Source organism: Gracilinanus agilis, chromosome 1 (genome assembly GCF_016433145.1).
Source record: "Gracilinanus agilis isolate LMUSP501 chromosome 1, AgileGrace, whole genome shotgun sequence".
NCBI classification, from domain to species: Eukaryota; Metazoa; Chordata; class Mammalia; order Didelphimorphia; family Didelphidae; genus Gracilinanus; species Gracilinanus agilis.
The window spans coordinates 229873812-229899615 of record NC_058130.1 but is presented as its reverse complement, the minus strand read 5'-3'; the positions used below and the strand labels follow the sequence as shown (position 1 = coordinate 229899615).

The window sequence follows — 25804 nt, the reverse complement described above, 5'->3', positions numbered from 1 at the left end:
TCAGTAATGTCTGGCTCATCATGACCTCATTTGGGATTTTCTTGGCAAAGATACTGGAGTGATTTGTTATTTCTTTCCTCGGCTTATTTTACAGATGAGGTAACTGAGGCAAACAGAGTTAAGTGAATTTTGTTTGATATGGGGTAGGGAACTGGGCAGAGGAGAGGGAAGAGAAGGAGAGGAGAAATTCTTCAATCATCTTTAAAAGTACTTACGTTGTTTCAAAATAGTAAGTTTGAGTATAAGCCATGACCATTTTCCCTTAATGAGAGTCAGTTGAAAAACTTCTAGCTGTGTTCATTTCATTCAAACATGTTATAATTTTTTGTTTATCTAATGGCATCTTAAATTTTTTTTCTTAAAAAAAAAAGTCAGTAAATGTCTGAGGTTGGATATGAACTCAGGAAAAGGAATTTTCCTGACCCCATGTCAGGTACTCTATCCCAGCTGCCCATAGAAACTTTTAAGGTTCGCAAAATACTTTACCAATGTTTTCTCACTGTTTAGTATAAGTACATAGGGATAGAGATAGGGAATGAATATGTGATTTCATTGGCATTGGGAATTCCCAAGTGAGAAAACTTCCTCTACCAATGTAGGCCATCACTTTCTATTTGAGTCTTTGAGAGCACCCAAAAAATTAATAGCCTTGCTCAGGATAACAGGGCAAATATGTATCAGAGGTAAGAGTTGAACTCAGCTCTTCCTGGTTCCAAGGCCAACTCTCTTTCCATTCTCTCAGGATGCCTCGAATACATAGTAAAGACATTTCATAAATGCTTCTTGAGTGAGGGATAAATTGCTAATTTTAATTTACATTAAAAAATTAGAATGTGAACCTGAAAATAAAAAGTTATAAGGTTTCTTCTGAACTTAGAGTTATTCAAAAGATTATTTCCAGTTAGGAAAATCAGGGAAGAAAATGGCATTTAACCTCAACTCTAATAGTAATAATAAGAACTTAATTTTGTAATTTACTAAGCCCTTTCAAGAGACTTCCTCTCACTCTTGTGAGGTAGGAAGCACAGGCATTATTATTCCCATCTTATAAAGAAACAAAAGTTTGGAAATATCATATGACTTGCCCAAGTACTATTACTAATAAATGGCAAAAATTCGAAGCCAGGTCTTCTGACTCCGCGTTACTCTCTACCACCTTGAAAGATGATCCAAGTTAGAAAAGCAGAGCTTGAGGAGGAAATACCAGAGAGAGGGAATGGCACCAGGAATTACAATACAAGATGCATCCCCCAAATAGAAAGATATCTGATTTTTTTCCCCGTCCAACAAAATTCTACTTTTTAGTATTTTAACTTATAACTCAAACATCTGTAATCTGGACTCACTGGTCCCTGTTTCCACCAGTAGAAATCATTACACCATAGTACATCAAAATTCCTAGTTAGGAGGCAACTAGGTGGCTCAGTGGATTGAAAGCCAGGCCTAGAGACGGTAGGTCCTGGGTTCAAATCTGGACTCAGACACGTCCTAGCTATATGACCCTGTGCAAGTCACTTAACCCCTATTGCATACCCTTACTACTCTTTTGCCTTGGAACCAATAGGGTTCCAAGACAGAAGGTAAAGGTTTAAAAAAAATTCCTATTTGCTGTGGCCAAACATTATTTCCTTTTGCAAATAGAGATGAACTTCTCTAGATTGGTATTTGGATAACAATGACACAATCCATCACTGGGGCCATACTTACACCTTTTCCCATTTTATGGGACCTGTCTGAGCTTATATTTTGCTGGCATAGTCTTTACAAACCAATGCTCATGGGGCAGGTAAGTGACTCAGGGAATAGAGAGCCAGACCTGGGATCAAATCTCCCCTAAGATACTTCCTAGCAGTGTAATTCTGAGCAAGACATTCAACCCCAGTTTTCTAGTCCTTCTTGCTCTTTTGCCTTAGAACCAATACTTAATATTGATTCTAGGTCAGAAGGTAAGGGCTTTGAAAAAAGAAAAAAAATAACCAGTGCTCCACTGTGTGCAATGATGAGGCATGAGTAAAACTTTACTGAAGGATAAATGTGCATGTGTAAAAGAAGACGAAGCAGCTAGATGGTATACTGGATAAACCTCTAGACTTAGATTCAAGAAAACTTGAATTAAAATCCTACCTTGGACACTTATTACCTGAGCCACTTAAAAAGCTGGGCAACTCACTTAATTTCTTTCTGCCACAATTTGCTCATCTGCAAAATGAGGGAAAGAATAACACCCAGTTCTAGGGTTCTTGTGAGGATCAAACGACATCTATGTAAAGGATTTTTTTCCCAGTTTGAAATGTTATTTAAATGCCAATAATGATGGTTAGCCTGGCAATTCACTGAAATGTAAGACTGATGAATCGAGAAAGCAACTCCACTCACCCAAGAAGTTGAAGTTGCTCTCTTTTTAATATATAACAGGATGACAGAGTAACCTGACCTTTGTGTGTTTTCTAGGCTGGAGCAGGAAATACAGACACTAGAAAGTGAAGAATCCCAGATATCTGCCAAAGAGCAAATCATCCTAGAGAAACTAAAGGAAACAGAAAAATCTTTCAAGGATTTTCAAAAGGTGAAGAAAATATAATTTCTAAGAATTTATACATCCAGAAAGAATTATGGAATCATGGAATCTCGGAGTTGGAATGAATCTCAGAGGCTGCCATTAATCCCCTTCAAAAACACCCAAGTGATAGACAACCTTCAATGTCATTTAATTATTATAGTAAAGAAATATAGTAATATAGTACTCACCCATTATGAGTGTGTGATGGGAAAGCCAGTCTATATCGGTGAAAAGACTGAATTGACACAAACGTGTTCAAAAAATTCAATTATATTAATTGTTATTAGCAAAATATTTTACAGTAGTGGTCTGGCTTGACCAGCCTTAATAAATATATCAGAGTTGTAGCTCATTAGCAACATTTATTTGAATTCAGATAATATGTATTCCTAGAGGATTCAGATCTAGCTAGTTAAAGCAATAAGGACCTCGATGATCATTAGATCCAACCCCACCTTTTTAACATCTCCCCAAAACAACTCTCTTTGAAGAAATTAAATATGACCCACTTTTCCATTCTTCAGGGAGCAAAGCAAAATGATAGTTCTGGGGAGTGAAATCACAGCATCCTTTGGGGCAGGAGGATAGACCAAATGGCAGAATTATAAGGTAGACCAAGGTTGTCCTTCTGTCAGCCTTGGCCCCTTAAATTCAGCACCCCTCTGCTTCCCTCTGACTGTCCAGAGCTCTCTACTGGATTGACCCTGAGATGCCCTTCCACAAATAGCCAAGAAAAAATGTCCCAAATTACTCCTAATTATTTCCTCTTCAAATTCCCAGGAAAGCGTCTCATGTTTCTCTTCTACTAAAGTAGACTCATCAAATAGACCCACAATAAGTCATAAATGAATATTGCTTTTAAAACTATAAGTGAGGTTTTTAGTTTTACCTCCCTCTTTGCCTTTCCAGGTTAATTTCTTTATCAATCCAATTAGTGAAATTTTGGGCAATGGGAGGAAGATATACAAATGCAAGGGACCTTTTCCTTAAATAACATTACTTTGTTCCTTTCACCTCTGATGTAGTCCCTGGCTACAGAGAAGGAAGATAAAGGAAAGTTTTTAGTCTTTGGCTCTCAAAACATGCAGGTCAGGAGTAACCCCTTTTAAAAAGTACAAAGAGGTTTTGCAGCCACTTCACCAATTCCATTGATCCTCAAAAATGCTTAAATTGAGCCTGGTGGCTCAGTGGATTGAGAGCCAGGCCTGGAGATGGGAGGTCTTGGGTTCAAACCTGGCCTTAGGCACTTCCTAGCTGAGTAGTAACCCTGGGCAAATCACTTAACCCCCATTGCCTAGCCTTTACCACTCTTCTGCCTGGTATTGATTCTAAGACAGAAGATAAGAGGTTTTTTTAAAAAGGAAAAGAAAAAGAAAAAAATGCTTGACTAGACTTTGTAAAAATAAAGTAACCATTTATGTAAAATTTTTGCTATTTATGCTTGATTTGCATGAAGAACAATGACTATTTTATATGTAGGCCCATGCAAATGTATATCGAAGGGACTTTGTGTGAGTGTTATTTGCTTCTAATGAACTGTGTGTTCAGATATTATTGCTCATGGAGCTTAACTGTCACAACCAAAAATGAAATAAGTGGGAGCATTCGTAGGCTAGTTTGAAACCATTAGGGGCGTTCAGTTCCAAGCCACGTCAGTCTCTCAGACAGAATCGTACCTTGACCGTGACACTGTAAGACAGCACTGTCTTTTATGGAAGCTCACGAACGTAATCCCTGCTCCCTGGCAGGCTGAGATGCTGAATTGCTTGAGTCAAGAAGTTCTAGGACACTGTAGAGCTAATGGCAACCAGAAGTTAACTCAGAGCCCGACACCTCTGTAGTGAACCACAAGGAGCAAGTGGGGATACCAGGCTGCCTGGAGAGGGGTGAATGGCCCAGGCCACAAATATGGGGCAGGTCAGAACTTCTGTGCTGATCCATATCTGGATTGGGCCTGTGAGCAGCCAGGGCACTTCTAGCCCAGGCAAAAAGGAAGGAGACCCAGTCTGAACATCAAACAAACGAAAACAACATAGCTTGCTCATTGGAATTAATTCCTGGGGGGAGAGCATCTGCCAAATGCTAGCTTCCATTAAAATTCTGCATCTGGGGCACATAGGGAATCTAGAGAAGTCAGGATTAAATGAAAAGCCCTGATGTTCTTCAGAAATGTAATGGCTTGTCCTACTTTTGTTTTCACAGAGCTTTTCCAATACGGATGGAGGTAAGTGTTTTCTTTTGCTGCTTGCTTAAAAAAAAAAAATGAAAAGAACTGTTTAGATGATTATCAGATGAACTGCAAATTTGTTGAGTCGGAGGGAACAGTATTGCTTTAGTAAGATTCACAAACAAGTAGCTATTATGGGAAGATGTGATTTACTGGTTTGGAAACATCTTAGGGTGAAAGAAAATAATGTGTCTGGAATGCAACAGTGTCATGCAGCCTGTGGGGGGGATGGAGGGTGGCTTTGAAGTTGACAGTATTATCTATTTGGAGGCGATTGTATCTTGGCTTATGTTATTATGGACTTCTTTGGGCCAAGGTTTCTGATCTGCCAAATGAAATTAGCAGCCTTCTCTAATAACCTTACCCCACTCCCACCCCCAAACGAGTAGAGGGAACAAATTAAACTATTCCCACAAATTACTTGAGCTTCTCCCAAAAAAGTACTTAGCAAATATAAGATGATAGTCTTAGTGGCATTATCCTTTCTAATTGTGATTGTAGTTTTCCTGATGGTTGTGTTTCTGAGTATTTTCCTAACCCCCCAAAATGTTGAATAAGAACTTTCTGATATTCATTTTGGTCTGCACCCTTTCTAAGGTCTCCTTATTTTCTTTCTTTGCTTCAAAAAATCTTTAAAAAAACATTAAAGGGCATTTGAACCTAACAAGAACTCAATTTAAAGAGTTGGGACTCTAGGAGCAGCCATCAAGTTCTGTCTTTGATTGTTCTGCTCCCACATTTTGAACAAGGAAGAGCAAAATACTTTAAGTAACCTCTCCCACTCCTCCTCTAAATATCCTCAATTTGGTATGTGGATATTATAAATCATAATCTTTAAAAAGAGAAGGGCCCTTGGAGAACATCTAGCCCCCTCATTTTACAAAATTGAAAACTGAGGCCCAGAGAAGGTAGAACGGGCTTTAGAGATCATCTAGTCCAACCCCGTTATCTTACAAGTGAAAACCATGTCTCAGAGAGGTTGACTGGTCCAAGGTCACAGAGCTAATCATAGCCAAAGCTGGGATTCAAATACACATCCTTTTACTTCAAATTGACCCCAATGCTCATTCTGCTATAACATGCTGCCCCCATGCCTCTTCTCGTTTCTCTTCTTTTTATTCTCCTCTCTTCTTTGCCTTTCCTGGGGAGCTTTAAATCCCCTGAACCTTTTCCTTTCTCTTCCTTTGGGGTCTTAGGATGGAGGCATGTGTGTAAGGTGGAGAGAAGGGTCCTAGATTGTTCCCAGTTCATTTCTCTACCCTATCTAATAGACTATAAATCTCTGAAAAAATTAGTAGTTTTACATTTTCACAAAATATTTCCTACCAAGTTTTTGAGGTACTTGTCAAGTAAGTTTCCTTTAAAACATACACACATGTGGGGGCAGCTGGGTAGCTCAGTGGATTGAGAGCCAGGCCTAGAGACGGGAGGTCCTGGGTTCAAATGTGACCTCAGACACTTCCCAACTGTGTGACTCTGGGCAAGTCACTTGACCCCCATTGCCTAGCCCTTACCGCTCTTCTGCCTTGGAGCCAATACACAGTATTGACTCCAAGATGGAAGGTAAGGGTTTAAAAAAAAATAAAAATTTAAAAAAACATACACACAATGTAAACATGTTCACATATTTAGAGCTAGTCTACTACTTCCACATGAATCTATTTCATCAATCGATCAAAAAAGATTTATTAAGGACCTACTTTATGCTAGACCTTGGGGATACAAAGACAAACTCTACTGGAGGGAGAACATGTATGTTATCTGTAAGTATAGACAGTCACACAAAAGGTGCCATTTGAATGCTTTTTTAAATGCTCTTTGGAAACATTCGGAAGAAAACTTCACAAATCAACTATAGAAATTGAGATCTAAGATACATCTACTTTTAGTCAAAATAGACTAAAATATTTGTGTTTCTGCAAGTGAAAGGGTAGAGACTTTTTCTGGATATTTTTCTTGATTCTGTGGCTGCCTTCTTTGACAAAGCACTAAATACTCAGGGCTGCTCATGCACCTTTGGTGTCTAGCTGTCACCCAACTCTTCCCTGTGGCTCCTAGAAGTGGCAGCATGCACAGCCTCCATGCCCTGGCAAAACTATCTTGGCAAACAGGCTAAACCAGGTAGAAGATAACCCACAAGCCTCAAATCCATCACTAAGTCAGGGAGAAGTCTGCCCCAAGCATGTGAAGATTCCCTGAGGTGGAATGGCTGGATGAGAACAATTTGTTCCAATGGCCATGGAGGCAGCTGAAGTAGACGCTGTGAAGTGCCTAGAACTTGGTCAGACTTTGGAGATGCCAAGATTGTCTGCTGCATCCTGGGCCATCAGCAGTCATCTTGATTTTTGCCTTGCCACTGGACTTTGATGACTCTGGAAGAGAGAATGAGGCTGATGACTGTGCAACTATGCCTCACTTAAATTCAACTCACATATAAGTCAAGGCATCGTGCCATCATATCACTAGACCACTGGAAAAAAACGAAGGATGAGGGACAGCTAGGGAACACAGTGGGATAGAGCATCAAACCTGGAATCAGAAGGATCCAGGTTCAAATTTAGCTTCAGATATGTGACTCTAGGCATACCACATACCCTGAATTGCCTAGCCCTTACTTAGTATTGATTTTTAAGATAGAAGGTAAGGGTTTAAAAAAAAAAAAAGGATGAACAACATTTGTAAATATGACTTTGTTGATTTGTGTTGCTTAGCTGTACTTATTTGTTGCAAGCGATAATTATTTGTTGAAAGGGACATTTTTCTTTGTGGGAGAGGGAGTCATTAAGAGTTAATAGTTCACTTAACCCCCATTGCCTGGTCCTTACCACTCTTTTACCTTGGAACCAATACACAGCAGTGATTCTAATGCAGAATGTAAGGATTTTTTTTAAATCCTTAAAATCCTTTAAAAAGAATTAATCATGATTTTTTTATATATAACAGCATTAGTATATATCGATCAATGAATAATGATCAACATATTACATATGTATATAAAACAGCATCAATAAAAAAAAGAGAAAGATTATTAGAACAATAGTATGTGGAATGGATTACAGAGGAAATAGATTGGAAGTGGGAGGACCAGTTAGGAGTCCATCACAGTATCTTAGATGAAAAGGGATGAGGGTTTGAATGACAGTGACCATAATGAAAGTGAAGGCTGTGGAGTAGATGAGAGCTTAGAGATGTATAATCAATGGACAACGATTGGATACGCGGGGTTAGGAACACTGATATCAATGGTAATTCCCAGGTAATGATCCTGAACCACTGTGAAAACAATGTTGCCTTCAAAGAAAATAAAGGCATTGGAAAAGGAGCAAATTTGTGGAAAATATACTTGACTTTTTGACCTGTTGAACTTAAGATGTTAGCAATCATGAACAATGCTACATTTTCTTTAATTTACTTTTAAATGGCTAACCTGTGTTAAGATTATTTTCATTTTGTAATTAAACCACTAATAGCATTCCTGTTTATTACATGTGTAGTCAGATTTTCTTGGAAGGCTTTGAAGGAAGAGAAGTGTCCTTCAAAAAATGCAACAAGGGTCTAGGTCACCGTATGACTTTGGACAAAAGATAATAGGTTAAGTTCTCCAAGGGAGAATGGAATTAGAAAATAGTGAGACATTAGACATTTTCTTTTTTTTCTTATGACTTAATACTTCATCCTTTAGTGATTCAGTAGGTCCTGGGCAGCAAAGGTAATCTTGAATTTAACCACTTTTTATAATTAACAACATTTCTCCATTTAAACTTAATATGAAATAATCATAGTGTAGAAACTTTAAGAGAAGTAACCCAGAATCTGAGGCAGCAGTCTGAAGCCTGCCCTGTACTATGACGAAGTAAATACATTCCTCTAAATTTGACCAAAATTATGCTTGTGTGCACAGACACACGTTTACGCACAGGCATATATATGCACATACTCTTCTCTTCTGCCAGGTGAAGGTCATCTACTCACATGAAAGATATTTCCTTTTAGATCTTAATAATTAATAAATAAGAAATATAAATAAAAACACAAAAAATAATACATAAAATAAAATAACCTTAACACAAAATGGCCATTTAAAATTCGATTAAAGGAAATGTAGCATTTTTAGTGCTTGCTGGCATCTTAAGTTCAACAGGTCAAAAACTTAATTATAGTTTCCCCAAACTTGCTCCTCTTCTATTGGCTTTGCAGAAAGATGGGTAGCTAGAATCAGCTCTCATTTTAGAAGAGCTCCTGAGATATTTGACACGGATCTCAAGAAAGCATAAATCAGTGGATCAAATTGCAAGTCAAAAACAAAAATTGACTAGTTTCTCCAGAAACTTGCTATTTCCACTGTATGGCATATGATGACTTGCAGTGGATGTGCATTTTTATACACACACATTTATATTGTGTGGATCCTATACTTGTGGAGTTTGGGTTTGTTGGTTTGTTTGTTTTTTAACTGAAGTGTAGTACTTCACATTAACCCTACATTCAATGTCTTCTTATGGGATCCTGCCTATAGTTCTATAATGTAAGCATTTTTTGGATCATGACTGTTAACCACAGCCAACAATATCCGTCCCAGCTTTGTGTCATCCTCAGATCTGATAAACATAATATATGCTCCTCCCAAGTAAGTGACAAAATATGTTGAAAGTAACAGAAGCCAGGGTAGTTTTGTGGAACTGTTTGCTAATCCCGGCAGGTAACACAGTGCTTGGCACATAGTAAGTGCTTAGTAATTGCTTTATCTTTGTGGTATGTCAGTTTTCTGTCTCTTTTTCTCTCTTTCTCACCCTATATCCGTCCCTCACTATCTCTCGTTCCTTTCTTTCCTTCTTTGTCTTCATGTTGATATTTTCCCCTTAATCATTATTCTTTTGGATTTGGCCATTCAACTGGTTCCAAATCTATTTAATATTATTATCCAGCACATATCTGACCATTTTGTTTACAAAAACATTATGAAAGACTTTGTCAAATGTCTTAAATCTATGTTTTTTACATAGCACAGACCTAGGTTCAGATCTAGAACAGTCCTAGGTTCAAATACTACCTTTGACGATACAACACCTGGAGCAATGTCTTCTTGGGCAAGACATTAAATCAGTTTCCTCATCAAAAAATGAAGTAAGTGGACTAAGTAATCTCTGAGATCTCTTCCATCTCTAGAGAGATGTCTGCCTCAGTTCCCTCTTCTGGCAGTCTAGAAAACACATCAAAATAGGAAATTAGATTAGTTCGCCATGACTTGTTCTTAATAAACCATGCTTTTAGAGATTTCTGCTTCTCCATCTATGAATTCAAAACTATGTCTTTATTTTTAATTAATTTGTTACATTAAATATCCAGTTAACTCCCTCCCCCATTAAAGAAGGCATCATTTGACAAAAGATGTATGTATATTTAAAACTATGAAAACCATCTCATTAAATAATCTACACCATAGAGTTTTTCCAAGAATCAAAGTCAAACTCACTGACTTATAATTAAAAGAAAACACTCCCCTTTTTGGAAATTAGGTCATTTGCCTGTCTCCAGTCCTACAGAACCTCTCCTAGCATATCTGCATCCCAAAGGTTCATATGAGATATTCGTGCCCATCTTGTGGCAGAGAGCCTTCCAAGCTTCTGATGAGCCAGTTGGATACACTCTCTGTTGAGCCCCAACCCAGCCCTGTCTTTGTGGCCCTCTTCAAACACTAAGGACAACAACCACCTCCTTGTGATTTTTCAGAGTTCAACAGCAGCTTGACAATCACATCCATCCATTATTTCCTTATCTTGGCACAGAGATTTCATCTGATGACTTGACCTCCATGAAACCATTTAGGTGTTCTCTTCACACTGATTTTTGAAGTTCAGCTGTCAGAGATACATAACATGGGCTTCATTCTTCCAGAGAATTCCCTGAACCTCCTATGCTCAGGCTGTCCCAACACTAAATACAGCCAGAATTCCATGCTGGTTTTTGCCACTGTACACTCTTCATTCCTCTCTAGGTGTGCCAAGGGTCAGGAGAGAATTAACCCACAGAGATTTGAGAGCCAGAGCCAGGAGCCCATCCACAGGGCAGACACTATTGCATCTGGCATTGCAGTCATTCTGGAAACTTACCCACAACTCATTCAACACACACACCATCTGTAACATGTAAAAGAGCAGAATAAAAAAAAAATGATTACAGCAGCTTCTGTTTATACTCAAGGGCTACACCCCCATATTTATAAGTCAAGCCTGGAGAGACTGGAAAAAATGGAAATTGGCTCCTTGTCTTTGGCTCATTGCTAAGGAAAAGTTGGTGGTAATTCCTTTTTTTTCAGTTTTGGTATAATCTTTATATAGATTGACTAGGTATGAATGTCAGCAGATGTGTTAACATTCCCCAATTACAAAACCATTCCTCCTTCATGGATATATATATATACACATATATATAGTATATATATAATATGTGTGTTTTTATATATATACACACATATGTATATATATATAATATTATGATTTTATATTATAATATAAATTATATATAAATAATATAAATAAAAGTATAATATACATATATATAAAAGAATCTTTGAGACTTCAGTAAACCTCATTCAGTAATTTGTCTTAAAAAGTCTACCTCTTAATTCTTTGGCAAAGCCAATGGAGTCCCATAAAAAAAAAAAAAAAAAGCATTTCCAGGGAGCAGCTAATTGGCTCAGTGGATAGAGAGCCAGGCCTAGAGATGAGAAATCTTGGGTCCAAGTCCGGCCTTAAATACTTTCTAGCAATATGACCCTAAGCAAGTCACTTAACCCCCATTGCCTGGCTCTTATTGCTCTTCTGCCTTAGAACCAAAACACAGTATTGATTCTAAAATGGAAGATAAGGATTTAAAAAAAGTTTCCAGAAGTTGCCTAGGAAATGTCAATAATTAATTCTGANTGACTAGGTATGAATGTCAGCAGATGTGTTAACATTCCCCAATTACAAAACCATTCCTCCTTCATGGATATATATATATACACATATATATAGTATATATATAATATGTGTGTTTTTATATATATACACACATGTGTATATATATAATATTATGATTTTATATTATAATATAAATTATATATAAATAATATAAATAAAAGTATAATATACATATATATAAAAGAATCTTTGAGACTTCAGTAAACCTCATTCAGTAATTTGTCTTAAAAAGTCTACCTCTTAATTCTTTGGCAAAGCCAATGGAGTCCCATAAAAAAAAAAAAAAAAGCATTTCCAGGGAGCAGCTAATTGGCTCAGTGGATAGAGAGCCAGGCCTAGAGATGAGAAATCTTGGGTCCAAGTCCGGCCTTAAATACTTTCTAGCAATATGACCCTAAGCAAGTCACTTAACCCCCATTGCCTGGCCCTTATTGCTCTTCTGCCTTAAAATCAAAACACAGTATTGATTCTAAAATGGAAGATAAGGATTTAGAAAAAGTTTCCAGAAGTTGCCTAGGAAATGTCAATAATTAATTCTGAGACATCAGAATTTTTCATTGTTGTTCTATTTATGTCCTTACTATTAATAACCACAGAAAGCAAAGGGGGTCTTGTCTATCATTTAAAATGGTAGACACTGCACATTCATCCTTGGTGACAGAGAATTTCCTTAGGTCATGAAAAAAATCAGATACTTCTTCTTCAAGAAGTATCTTCTTGGACCTTCAAGGTCAAATCTTCAAGATTTCTCTTAAATATGATTTATGTCCTGGCTCCCAAACAGTATACAGGATCCAAACATAACCCAAGAAAGTGTGCCTCTCCCCCAAGGAAACAGAAGAATACTTTTTCAGAGATAAACAGTGTTATACTCCTATAGAAGCAAAACAGGTGGGGGAAACCGTGAACCACTTGCAACAAACTTCTCGGAACCTTGCATGCCATTTACTTTCCCATTTTCTCATAATCTGATGAGTATTGGGCCAGTCTGAACAAGAATACACTAGCACTGAAAGCAGTACAAAATGGACATGATAGCTACTGAATCTGTACTGTTAAATAGCCCAGATTTCTTCCTCTTGTCCACAATAATGGCATAAGATAGCATTAAATGTGTTCTCTTTCCTAGTTCTGAATTAGCACAGTACTAAATCATGAAGCACATAAAATATCATATGAGAAACAAGACATCCAAGAAAACAAAACATCACACGAGCCCCTAAACGAGTGTATTCCAGGTAGAACAATAGCCAGAATCACATGCCACATTGGAGAAGACAGTAGAAAACTCTATACAAACCACGGAGAAGCCACCAGAAATTTCTTAGAGCCATAGTTCCCATCTACTTCTCCATTATTATCCACTGCAGTGAGACTCACGCAAGGTCAGACCAGTCTGCCCAGGATTCACCAGCCCCAAAGACCAAATGAAGCTGGCTAAAACACCTGCCTAATCTGGGTGACATCTCTGATGCTCATCTCCAGCGGAGGACCTGCCCCTGTGCTCACTGCCACACTGGTCCATGTTCCCTACTCATGTTCTCTCCAGTGAAGGGTCCCACCTGAAAGCTTCCACTCCATCCTTGATACTAATACATAGGACTGACTTTATCATTTCAGATTTCCATGAGAAATAGATTCCTATAGCCCCTTCTGATCCCAATATACTTGGTCTCAGTTCACTCTGTCAAAGAAGATAAAGACCATTTTCCAAAGACTACACATTAGGTCCATCATCTACCATTTGGGGACCAGTCATCATAATAAGGATTTTTAAAAACTCTTATCTGCCTTACTGTTTACTCATCTGCCTCTTGGCACATTTTTGAGGTTCCCTAAAACTTAGTCTTTGACTCTTTTTTTAATAACCCATGATTTTTCCATTAGAAATCTAATAATCTTCCATAGCTTCAGCAATTATGCAAGTGACCTCTAAGTCTCTGGCTCCAGCCTTCATTTTTATCCTGAACTTCAACCTCACATCTCCATTTGTCTAAAAGAAATTTGGAGTCCCATAAGCATCTAAAATTTATTTACTTTAAACAGTTTTTATTAAGTTTTATTAATAACGTAAAGATGATTAATAGACTAATGGTATCTCCAATCTGGCTGACCTGTTTCCCATCTGCCCTGCAAAGAGTATTTTCCATGGCAATATTATTATCAGACTATTAACTCTGAAATTCTTAAAGTTATTTTTTTTTAAATTGATTTCTGGGAGCAGCTGGGTAGCTCAGTGGATTGAGAGTCAGGCCTAGAGACAGGAGGTCCTAGATTCAAATCTGGCCTCAGACACTTCCCAGCTGTGTGACCCTGGGCAAGTCACTTGACTCCCATTGCCCACCCTTACCACTCTTCCACCAAGGAGCCAATACTCAGAAGTTAAGGGTTGAAAAAAAATTTTTTTTGATTTCTAAAATTTCTCCTTCCCTGCCCTTCCATTGAGAAAGCAAATCATAGGATAGCAAGGATCTTGTGACTTCATGCAAAGCATACTTTCATATTAGCCATGTTGCAAAAAAGCAAAATCAAGAACAATAAAGAAAATGAAAAAGTATGCTTCAGTCTGCACAGAATTCATCATTTCTCTCTCTGGAGGCGGATAGTATTTTTCATCATGGGTACTTTGAAGTTGTTTTGCTTCCTTGTATTGCTAAAAAGAGCTAAGTTATTCGCAGTTGATCATTATACAATATTGCTATTATTGTGTACAGTGTTTTCCTGGTTTTGTCTCACTTCACTTTGCATGAGTTCATATAAATCTTCTTATGTTTTTCTGAGAGCATCCTTTCATCATTTCTCATAGCACAAAAGTATTTCATCACAATCATACACCACAACTTATTCAATCATTCCCTAATTGGTGGGCATTCCCTCAATTTCCAATTCTTTGCCAATGCAAAAAGAGCTGCTACAAATATTTTTGTACCTATAGGTTCTTTTCTTTGATTTTGAAAGAAAAAAGACACGAGTGGTATTTGAGCAGAGTTCAGAATTGTTCTCCAGAATGGTTAGACCAGTCCACAACTCTCTTTGTAGCAGATTGGTGGCCCTCTTTTTCCATATCCCCTCCAGCATTTACCATTTTCCTATTCTGACATGTTAGCTAATCTGGTAGGTGAAACAACCTCAGAGTTGTTTAAATTTGCGTTCCTTTAATCCATAGTGAGGCAGCTAGAGAGCTCAGTGGATAGAGCACTGGACCTGGAGTCAGGAAGCCCTGTCTGGCCTGACATTTATTAGTTTTTAAAATGGCAAAACTCTAGTATCTTTGCCAAGAAAATTCTGTGCAAAATATGGTCCCATACTCCTCTAATTTTCTTGTGTTATCACCCTTTATGTCTAAATCATTTACCCAGTTTCATCTTAATTTAGTATATGGTATGAGATGTTGGTCTGTACTTAGTTTCTGTTAAACTGCTTTCCAGTTTTTCCAGTAATTTTTGTCAAATAGTGCATTCTTGCCCCAAAACTGCACCTCAAATTTAATTTTTACCAAACTGAATTTAGGACTTACTCTTTTAAACCTGCCTTCTCACTCTCACTTGTTTTTATTTTATTCTCTCAGTCATGTAGGCTCAAAAACTTTTATTTTTTATAGTTTCCACATCTTCCTTGAATACCTCAGGTCATTCTATGTTCTTAATCATTCTCTGATTTGAACTGGTTATTTGTGTTTGTGTTCCTTGGCAAAGATACTGGAGTGGTTTGCCATTTCCTTCTCTAGCTCATTTTATAGACAAGGAAACAGGCAAACAGGGTAAAGTGATTTATCTAGGGTCACACAGCCAGTAAGGCTAAATTTGAACTCATGAAGGGGAGTCTTCCTGATTCTAAACCCAGTGTTTTAGAATTTCAAGAAAGGTAGTCAGACATATAAAATTTTTCAAAGGTCAAGGAGCATGATGGTGACTGAGGAAGAAACCTACTGGATTGAGGTCACTACTTACTTCTGCATCTGTGGGCAGCGAGGTGGTGCAGTGGATAGTGCTGGGCTTGGAGTCAGAAAGAATCATCTTCCAGAGTTCAAATCCAGCCTCAGACACCAGCTATTACATGACTCTTGGCAAGTCATTTAACCCTGCTGCCTCAGTTTCCTGATCTGACAAATGAGCTGGAAAAGGTAATAATTTTGCCAAGAAAAACACTAAATGGAGTCATGAAGAGTTGGACTTGACTAAAAAATGACTGAATATATTGACTTCTATTCTCACCACTCAGTTTAAACTACTTTTTAGAAGATCAATTGCAGAAGGTTGAGGAGCAAGTACAGATAGAACTATAATATAGAAAGGAGTAGAAGTGCCTAGAATCAATATGGAGTCAGTAAAAATGATGATAATAATATGTTGAATTTATATAGCACTTCCTTTTTCTTTTTTTAATCAGACTTTTCATTTCATTGGTATAAGGAACTAACTACTAGTGAAGAAACTTCCAATTTAGATTGGCACTTACTCCACAGTTTAGCTTCTTGGTTATCTTGGACCCTGAGAGGTTAAGTGATTTTCCCAGAATTACAGAAACAAACTGTATCAAGATCATTTAAACCCAAGCTTCCTGAGGCCATCTCTCTGTTTCTTTCTTTCTCTCCATCTCTGCCTCTTGCTCTGTCTCATTCTCTTTCTCTGTGCCTCTCTCTCTCTCACTTTCTCTCTTATCTCTTTCTCTGTCTCTGTCTCAACTAGGGATTTCTTAATCCAGGGACCACAGAGACAGATTTCAGGGAGCCTATGAATTAGTAAGGGGAAAAATACATCTTTATTTTCACTAATCTCTAACTGAAATTTAGCATTTTCTTCAATTATAATTGATTTTTAAAAAATTATTATAGGAAATGTGTTATTTAATTAATTATCCATTTATATTATATGTAAATTATTCTAGGAAGGGAGTCCCTAAAAGACTGCCGTAACTTATTCCTTATGCCATTCCTTATATTTTATAACTTACACTATATTTCTGTCACAACAGTCTGATGAGATAATATCTCCGTCATACAGAGGAAAAAACTAACTTTTCAAGAATAAATGGCTTGCCCAGAGCCACACACAGGACAATGGGTATAGGAGCCCCAAACTTCAGTCCACATCCTCTAATTCCAAGACCCACATTTCTCTACCACACAGCCTCAAAAGAAGGGTAAAGATAAGCTAGTATCTTAAGGTAACTGGAAGGTTAAGAGAAGTTTTGTTTTTTTTGGCGGGGAAAAAAGGAAACGCATATATTAGATCTCCTCAAGCCTCAGAGATAAAGGCAGCATGTTGTATCAGATCTCTAGAAAACTGTACTTAGAGCCCCAAAGATCTTAATTCAAATCCTACCTCTGAAGCTAGGAATAGTTACACTTGCCTCAAATATGAGGATTAAATGAGATGATCTTTCTTAAAAGTACATAGCAGGGGGCAACTGGGTAGCTCAGTAGATTGAGAGCCAGGCCTAGAGATGGGAGGTCCTAGGTTCAAATCTGGCCTCAGACACTTCCCAGCTGTGTGACCCTGGGCAAGTCACTTAACCCCCATTGCCTAGCCCTCACCACTCTTCTGCCTGGGAGCCAATACACAGTATTGACTCCAAGATGGAAGGTATGGGTTTTAAAAAAAAAAGTACATAGCAGAGTTCCTGGCACTTAGTAGGTATCTAATAAATACTAATTCCTTTCCCATCTCTTCATTAGCTGTGGGACCTTTGGTAAATCACTTAACTACTCTTAGCTTCAGTTTGCCCATTTGTAAAATAAGGTTGATAATACCAGTAAAGGTTCTCATCAAGCTGAAATGAGCTAGTACTGGCAAGTCCTTTGTAAAGCTTAAAAGCTCTCTATAAAATATAGAAGAGATAATTTCCTGTTTGTGGTATTTTTTTTATTTTCTTCTAATAAACTGGTTTCTTCCTAAAGAGGACTCATCACCTCAGAGGTGATTTAGTAGTAAGTTATACATTTAAGGCTCAAAACTCTCAATTGTGCCTCTAACAGCTAAAACTAGGGGGAAAAAAAGAGAGAGAGAGACATTACTTGGGGGAATCTTGTCATTGCTTTGCATAGAATAGTCATTCCCTGTAATTTTTTTAAACCCTTCTCTTTTGTCTTAGAATGGATACTAAGTATTGTTATTTCCAAGACAGAAGAATGGTAAGGGCTAGGCAGTTGGGATTAAATGACTTGTCCAGAGTCACACAGCTAAGAAGCGTCTGAGGTCCTCCCAGCTCCATGCCTGGCACTCTATCTACTATGCCACCTAGTTACCCCTGCCCTTCACTCTTCATCTTGGTGTCACCATTTTTTCCAACCCTTGTTCCATCTATCTTGAACTTCTTCCAACTGTCTCCTAACTGGTCTCTCCACCTCTCCAGTTCATTCTGCATTGTAATGCCATATTTATCTTCACAAAAACAAGCTCAGGAAGCCAGCACCAGAATCACAGTTCTCGTAGGGTTGAGAGGCCCATCAGAAGTCACCAAAACCAACCTGGAATTAAACAGAAATCCTATTAAGTGTTCATCCCAATTCCCTCTTCAGAACACCAAGAAAGGGGAGGCTCTTCCTCCCCAGCAAGCCAAAGTAGCCCATGCCACTCCAAGACAGCTTCTTCCCAACAGGTTGGATTTCTGAGGTCAAAGTCAATGTGAGCTCATTTGAATCTTGACATTCATCTTCACCGACTAAACCGGATTGTCTGCAGTATTGCATTCAGAGTCCAAATTCTACAATACTTGAACATATACCCCCAAATAAGTCATAATGGGTTAATGAATGATTCAAGTGTCTTTCCACTGTAGACAGTAAACCCAAAATGTGTTTTAAAATAACATTTTACATGCATTTACTTAGACATGTTAAGTCATCAGTACCCCTAGGGCTTAGGGGGGGGCTAATAACCCATTCCTTGCTGTCCCCATTTCTTTATGTCCCTTGCTAGATCCAAAACCTCCTGACAATAGTTGATCACATGCAATAGTCCAAGGGTTGGACTCATCTGGACCAATTCCCTCCTACCTCAGCTAGTCTATTGAATCCCAATCCCTGGGCAAATGGCTCTACATTTTGTTGACCTTATCCGGTTATTCAGTGGGAAGCTCTGATGTCTATTGTGTGTGGCTGATAAGTGAGCATGCTGCTGGCTAAGCAGTGAAACCATCAGAGCCTCTAAACACTGTACCTAATTGTATTCCCTGTTCTCTGATACCAGATGCAGTAAATTACATTTACACCCAGCCCCCTGACTTGCCAATCCTCTATTCACCAACAACAGAATCATCTCCTGAGCAAGACGGGACGAGCAGGGTAGCTGGTAAGTCTGGAGGATCTCTGTGTTTATGAAAGCCAAGCCAGGGCCCGTGTCCTTTTTCCCTGATAACTTTAATAATGGGTCTTTTATCCACTTGCCTTTTTACTGGGGCAAAGTCTTGTTGGTCATCCTTTCTCAGGCAAACACCCTACCAAGAACTGTTGGAGAAGAAGAAATGGGATAGATTTAGCAACCAGACTAGAAGCCACCACAGGGAAGCCTATGATATTGGGGGATTGGGGTGGAGGATCCCCACTGGAAAATGCATCTTTGTCTGCCTTGATCATTACTTTGCTATATCTCTGTCACTTTATGTCAAAGTAAGTCTGTAGAAATTAAGCATTAATGTCCTCTGTTCAGTAACTTACATTTATCCCAGGGGAAGCTTGACAGCCAGAAAGGAGAACAGAATTTAAGATCTGTGGATAGTGTTTTAAATGGGCTATTTTAGTACATTATTCTATCCTTTGAAAATTACATAACTCTTCATATATATGCATATATATATATATGAAGTCACACACACACATACATTCCCTCTCTCAAAGAGAGCCAAGTGGGTAGTCTCATTTCATCATTTCTCATCCTTACTGACCTCTGAAGAAAAAGTCACAGCCCTTCAAAAAAACGTATTTTTTGCTGTTGTTTCTCATATTTATAGATGTTTCCAAAGCAATGTGCTAGTCAGATTATATACTTATATGTATTTTTTCACTTTTTACAATTGATGTGTTCTAGTAAAGTTGAGTATGAGTTGATTTAAAAATAAACAAACAACATATCAGATCAAGCTTTCAGTGCATCAGGAGAGCTTGGTCTCTAAAGGTGCATCCAAGGACAAGGACTGGACCTGTGATTTCATTGGCGATAGCCCTGGGATGAGGACACTCCCTCTATCAATGCAGGTTGGCATCTTCTCTGCATCTCATAGTCTTAGAAAGTAGCTTAGAGTGTTTGTAAGTTAAGAAACTTGCCTAAGGTCACACAGCCAGTACAGGTCTGAGATGGAACTTGAAAACTAGATCTCCCTGCCCTCCAAATCAACTCTCCACTCCACCACTCTGCCCTTCCTTGTAAAGAGAAGAAGTAGGAAATCATGGAATTTTAGAGTTGGATGGGATCATAGAAAAGATCTAGCTTAACCTAAGTCTTTGTTTTCTCTAAGTTAGACCTTTTAGAAGGCATTTGCTTAAAGCAGTGCACACATGTATACATTTAATTGCTTTAATCTAAATATAAAATGAATACAAGTGACATTTGGTGTGGGTGCCATGATACAGGCAAATTTGTTGCTGGTATCTGAAGGTGAATGCATGTAGGAGTCCAGGCAAAATTAATAGACTGTTAAATTTGCTTTGTAGGCTAAGGTAGAAGGGAGGGAAAGATGGAGATATGTGATTCAAGAATTTACCATTGCATATGCACAATTCACCTGTAACTTAAAATCTTAGAGCTAATATATATATCACAGATGGGACGTGAGCTTGTTTCTTCCTAACTCCAAAGCCAGCCTCTATTACCAGACTTTGCCTCTCTACATTTCCATTTTGGTGTTGTCGTTCAGTCGTTTCAGCTATGTCTCTCCATTTGGAATTTCCATGGCAAAGATACTGGAGCAGTTTGCCATTTCCTTCTCCAACTCATTTTATAGATGAGGAAATTGAGGCAAACAGTTGCCCTGCAGAGGGTCCCACAGCTAGTAAGTGTGTCCGAGGCTAAACTTGAACTGAGAAAGATGAGTCTTCCTAACTCAGTGCCAGGTGCTCTATCCACTGTACCACCTAGCTGCCCTCTCCCTATTTTCTCTCACATTCTATCCTCCTGAGCATATCTTAACTGAAAAAGCTCTCTAACACAAAAGGGTTTAAATTAACCATTTATTTATTACTTACAAATTTAGAATTTGAAGCCATCAGGCCTGGATTCAAACCAACAGGACACTGGATTTTCCTGACACTTAAATCACCTAGTCATTAGTAAATCTGGAGGTGGTTAGCTTTGGCCTTCCCACCCTGAGGTTAAATGGCTAGAAGTTTACATTCAGGATAAAGGGTTTGGCTTCCTAAATGCCAAAAGTTTGTGTAATGGTGCCAAAGGAAGACAGAAAGTTCTTATGAGGTCAACAAAATTATTAACTGTTCAAAAAAAATCACAGCTCATTCCTTTTGTTACTGGATAACTCATTGGTCATAGGTCCTGTTTGTTTTTTGTTTTTTGGTTTTTTTTGCCTGTTTCTTTCTTTGTTTTGAAATCATCTTAGTCATTTCCGGGCATTCAGATTGTCCTCCCTTTTCCCCCTCCCTCCCCCCCAAAATCACAGTAGAAACAGAATAAGAGATGATGAAAAAATCGATATGGAAAATAAATCTATAAGAGAAGATTGCTTTTTGGTGGATGTACCATGCAAGTGCATAGAAATATAACATCAATATTTGTAAAATTAAATGCATTAAATTACTTTCTAGCTATATGACCCTGAGCAAGTCAATTAGCCTTTTTATGCCTCGGTTTCCTCATCTGTAAAATGTGGATAATAATAAAACCCACCTCCTGGGGAAGATCAAATGAAATAATATTTATAAAGTGTTTTGTGAACTTCAAAGCATTCTAAAAATGATAGCTATAAAGTTTAAAAAACAGGGAGAAATTCAACAGATGGAGATTTGAGAATCACAGAAAATTAGAGGTCCATTGCCATCATTTTACATCAGAGCAAAGTCAAGCCTAAAAAGGTTAAGTGATTTGTGTAAGGTCACACAGTTAATAAGTATCTGATGGAGAATTTGAACCCATGTCTTCTGACTTGGAAGCTAGTGCTTTTTCTTTGCATTATATGATGTCTCCTCAAGGAGAGAATAAAGATATCCCCAAAAGAAGGAACTGGAGGGAGCCAGAAAAAAGCAACTTGAGCTTTAGATAGTAGACATTAGGGAGAAAACATATTTTAGCAGAAGTATAAATCTGCTCTCTCACACTTGAACATACTATGAGAATTCAGCAATCTAAATAATATAGATTCATTCCTTCCTTCTTTCCCTCCTTTACTTCATCCCACTTTTCTCCTCTCCTCCCTTCTCTTCCTTCTCTCCTTCCCCCTCCCCTTTCCTCATTCATTCAATTAGTATTGATGTTAGTATCAATTAGTATTGATAGCAATAAAATATGTTACCACAGCACTTCAAAGTCTGCAAACCACTTTGCTCACAAACTTGCAAGGTAAGTAGTAAAAATATCCAAATTTTGTGTCTGATCCAAATAATAGACCTTTCTTTGATTGATCTAGATCAATAGTGTCAAACTCAAAGAGAAACAGGGCCTTCAAATCATACAAAAGGATCCCTGTGGGCACATATTGACTTAGAAAAACCGATATTAACAATTGTGTTTTACTGTATTTGTATTTATTGTATTGTATTGTGTTGATTTTATATTGTATTTTATTTATTTTGTCAAATATCTTTCAGTTATGTTTTAATCTATTCTCCCTCCCACCCCAGTCAACAGGAGTGTTGTCACCACAACACCTCTGTTCTACATCAATGTCTGAATTGAAAGAGAGACATGACTCTGAATTATTACTAGTAATAATATAGCAGTAATGAATGAGATAATAAAAGCCATATTTTTTGTCATCAATATCAAGAGAATCTGTGGGAAAACGGTGCCTTCGGCATGGACATAGTACACTAAAAAATGGGTCTATACATATTTGGAATCAAAAGTCCTGGGTTTGAATCCAGACTCCACAATTTGCTGTTTTTGTGACATTTGGCAAGTCAACAAGTTCCTGGCCCTCAAATATCTCATCTATAAAATAAAAGGGTTAGATTAGATGACTTTGGAGGTTCCTTCCAACTCTGAAACCATTATCCTATGAATATGCAAAATACTTAACCAGAGAGAATCAGCATTCACTATGAGAATAGTTTCTCAAAGGAAATTATATGGCACAATGTATAAAGTATGAGGCTTGGAGTCAAAAAGACCTAATTTTAAATTTAGTCTCAGAAACTAGTTTAAGACACTGGATAAAGTTACTTAACCTCTCTCTTCCTCAGTTTCTTCTTCTGTAAAAGGAGAATAATAATAGCACCTATCTCCCAGGGTTGATGTGAGGATCAGATGTTATATTTATAAGTGCTTTGCAAATCTTACAGCATTATATAAATGCTAGCTATTATTATTATAATAAAACTCATTCCCTTTTTCCTTCCTTCCTTCCTTCCTTCCTTCCTTCCTTCCCTCCTCTTTTCTCCTTCCTTTCTTTCTTCCCTTTCTTTCCTTCTTTCTCTCCCTCCCTCTCACCTTCCTCATTCATTCAATTACTATTGATTCGTATTTTTTTCTGTGCAGAGCACCATACTAAATAGATAAATTATTTGTCCATCAAATCAGTAAAATGTTCATCTAAGTAACAGTAAGTAGGCTTCTATCATACATTATAGAGAAAGAAGGTCACATTATAATAAGATTTAGTTTACCATGGAGCATATTTGCAAAATCCAGTCCTTCTTCCATTAGGGACAATATATACGAGGAAGTAAGTAAGGACAACTCTAGCATTCTCATATTCTGAATTTGTTGTTCCTTTGGAAGAAAACCTGGAGAAAGAGGTAGATTTGAAAGCTTCCCTTGAAGTTAATGTTTTGGTCTGGGTGTCATCACGGAGGGAGCAACATTAGGACTGGAAGATCTTAAAGACCACCAGATCTAATTCCTCATTGTACAGATATGGGAACTGAGGCTAAGAGATGGAAAATAATAATTTGCTCAAAGGGTAAAACCTCAAATTAAAAGCATGCTAGTAACCAGAACTTCAGTCTCTAGATTGCCAGTCCAGTAGTTTTTATACTCCACTACTGTTACTTCTCAGTTCTATAGTGAAATAAAGTATATCCGTTCCTTCCTTGAAAGAGTTTGCTTAATTAATATAATGGTCAGTCTTTGAAAGGTTCATCCAGAATTTAATTTTCTTTTAAATGCAGATGTGTGATTTAATTCATACAAGAAGGATCAACAACAACAGCAACAAAAGCAAAAAACTTCCTGATTCCAAAAATCCTTCTGCTCCTTCAAGATCATAGCTAGAGAGCTAGAAAAAGCCTCATTTTGCATATGAGGAAACTGAGGAGTAGGAAGCTTAAATATTTTGTCCCAAATCACAAAAGTAGAAGAATCAGTTGTAGGATTTGAACCTAGGTGTTCTTGCTTGTGTCAGAAACAAAGTTTGAACCTAGTTCTTCCTGTCCTCGAGTGCCAGACCCCAATCTCCCATGCTAACGTTGCCTCCCTAAGAGACAGAATTATATTCAAACCAATGCACCAATATTTTTCTCCTTTAAGAAATGGAATGTAAAGAGCAGTGGACTTGGAGTCAGGAGTCCTGAATTGGAATCTAAATTCCTTCATTTACTAGTTACATGACCGTCATCAAGTCACTTCAGCCTGGAATTATGGAGAAAGTCCTAGACTTGGCATGAGGAAGTCCAGAGTCCTAATCAGGCTTGAGATTCTTTGTAGCATGGGCAAAGTCTCAATTTCTCTATGCCTTCATTTTCTCATCTGTAAAACAGACATTAAAAAATGGTTCCATTACCTAATTCACAAAGGGTTTTTTGTGGGGAAAGTGCTTGGCAATTTTATAGTATTATAAAGTAGAACATCATTTAGTCAATTTGTTGTATCTGAATCTGTTGTTGTTCAGTATTTCAGTCCTGTCCAACTCCTCTGAGCCTTGTTTGGGATTTTCTTGGCAAAGATCCTGGAGTTATTTGCCATTTCCTTCTCCAGCTCATTTTTGCAGATGAGGAAACTGAGACAAACAGGGTGAAGTGACTTGCCTCGGGTCACTCAGCTAGTAAGTATCTGAGACCAAATTTGAACTCATGAAGTTAAATCTTCCTGGCTATAGGACCAACACTCTACTCGGGGTTCTGCCTAGCTGAGATTATCTTAATTCTTTACTCCCCCATTAGAACTGCAGAGCTGTTCCCATTATTCGCATGATAATATCAGGTATCTACAATGTTCACTAGAGATATTTGTCTAAGTCTAATGCATGCATCCTTCATGCTGATTTGTTGATTCTAATTTGTGGATGTCATTGAATATGAGTGAGTCAACTCTGTGTTAGAAGCTCTTAGATTTTTCCCTCCTTTGTATATTCCCAATGCTACTAAATTGAATTCCCTTTCATTTTTTGAATTTGAAAGAAAGAAAAGAAAGAAGTGTTTATAAGTGCCTGCTGTATGCCCCGCACTGTACTAAGTGCTTTATAAATATCTCATTTGATCCTCATAATAAGCCTGGCAGGTAGAGTGATGCTAGTATTATATTATCCCCATTTTATAGTTGAGGAAACTGAGGCAAACCGAAATTAAGTGACTTGCCCTGGGTCTCATAGCTGGTAAATGTTTACTCAAAAGTATTTAGCATGCTTCTTGACAGCTTCCCTAGCTTGCTGCCAGACTGCACATGACATGCTTATGAATTCTGGGCTGACAGCAGTATGGATAATACAGATTTTTTTTTACAATTTTTAAAAATTTTTTACAATTTTCAAAAATTAATAAAGAGACACATTTAAATGCCATCTTTCTGAGTCCAGGACCAGTATTCCAACCACTGTGCCACCTAGTTAGTTCTATATTGGAGATAACATGGAATGGCTTAGGAATAGAAGTAAAATGTAAGAAGTGAAAAGAAATGCACATACTATTTCCAGAGCCACTGGGCACAGTTTTATCTAGTTCCTGATGCTCCCAAC

The 25804-nt window shown here is 37.8% G+C and overlaps 1 protein-coding gene across 2 annotated transcripts in view; it reads left to right on the top strand.

Moving 5' to 3' along the window:
- PALM2AKAP2 (PALM2 and AKAP2 fusion) overlaps nt 1-25804 on the top strand; it is a 532981-nt gene that overhangs the window by 219612 nt on the left and 287565 nt on the right. The window contains exons 4-6 of one of the 2 annotated variants that reach the window (XM_044660528.1): nt 2452-2566; nt 4763-4784; nt 18940-19041. In XM_044660528.1, the coding sequence (XP_044516463.1) occupies nt 2452-2566; nt 4763-4784; nt 18940-19041 (239 nt within the window). The remainder of the gene's footprint in view (nt 1-2451; nt 2567-4762; nt 4785-18939; nt 19042-25804) is intronic. The other variant, XM_044660543.1, reaches the window with a different exon arrangement.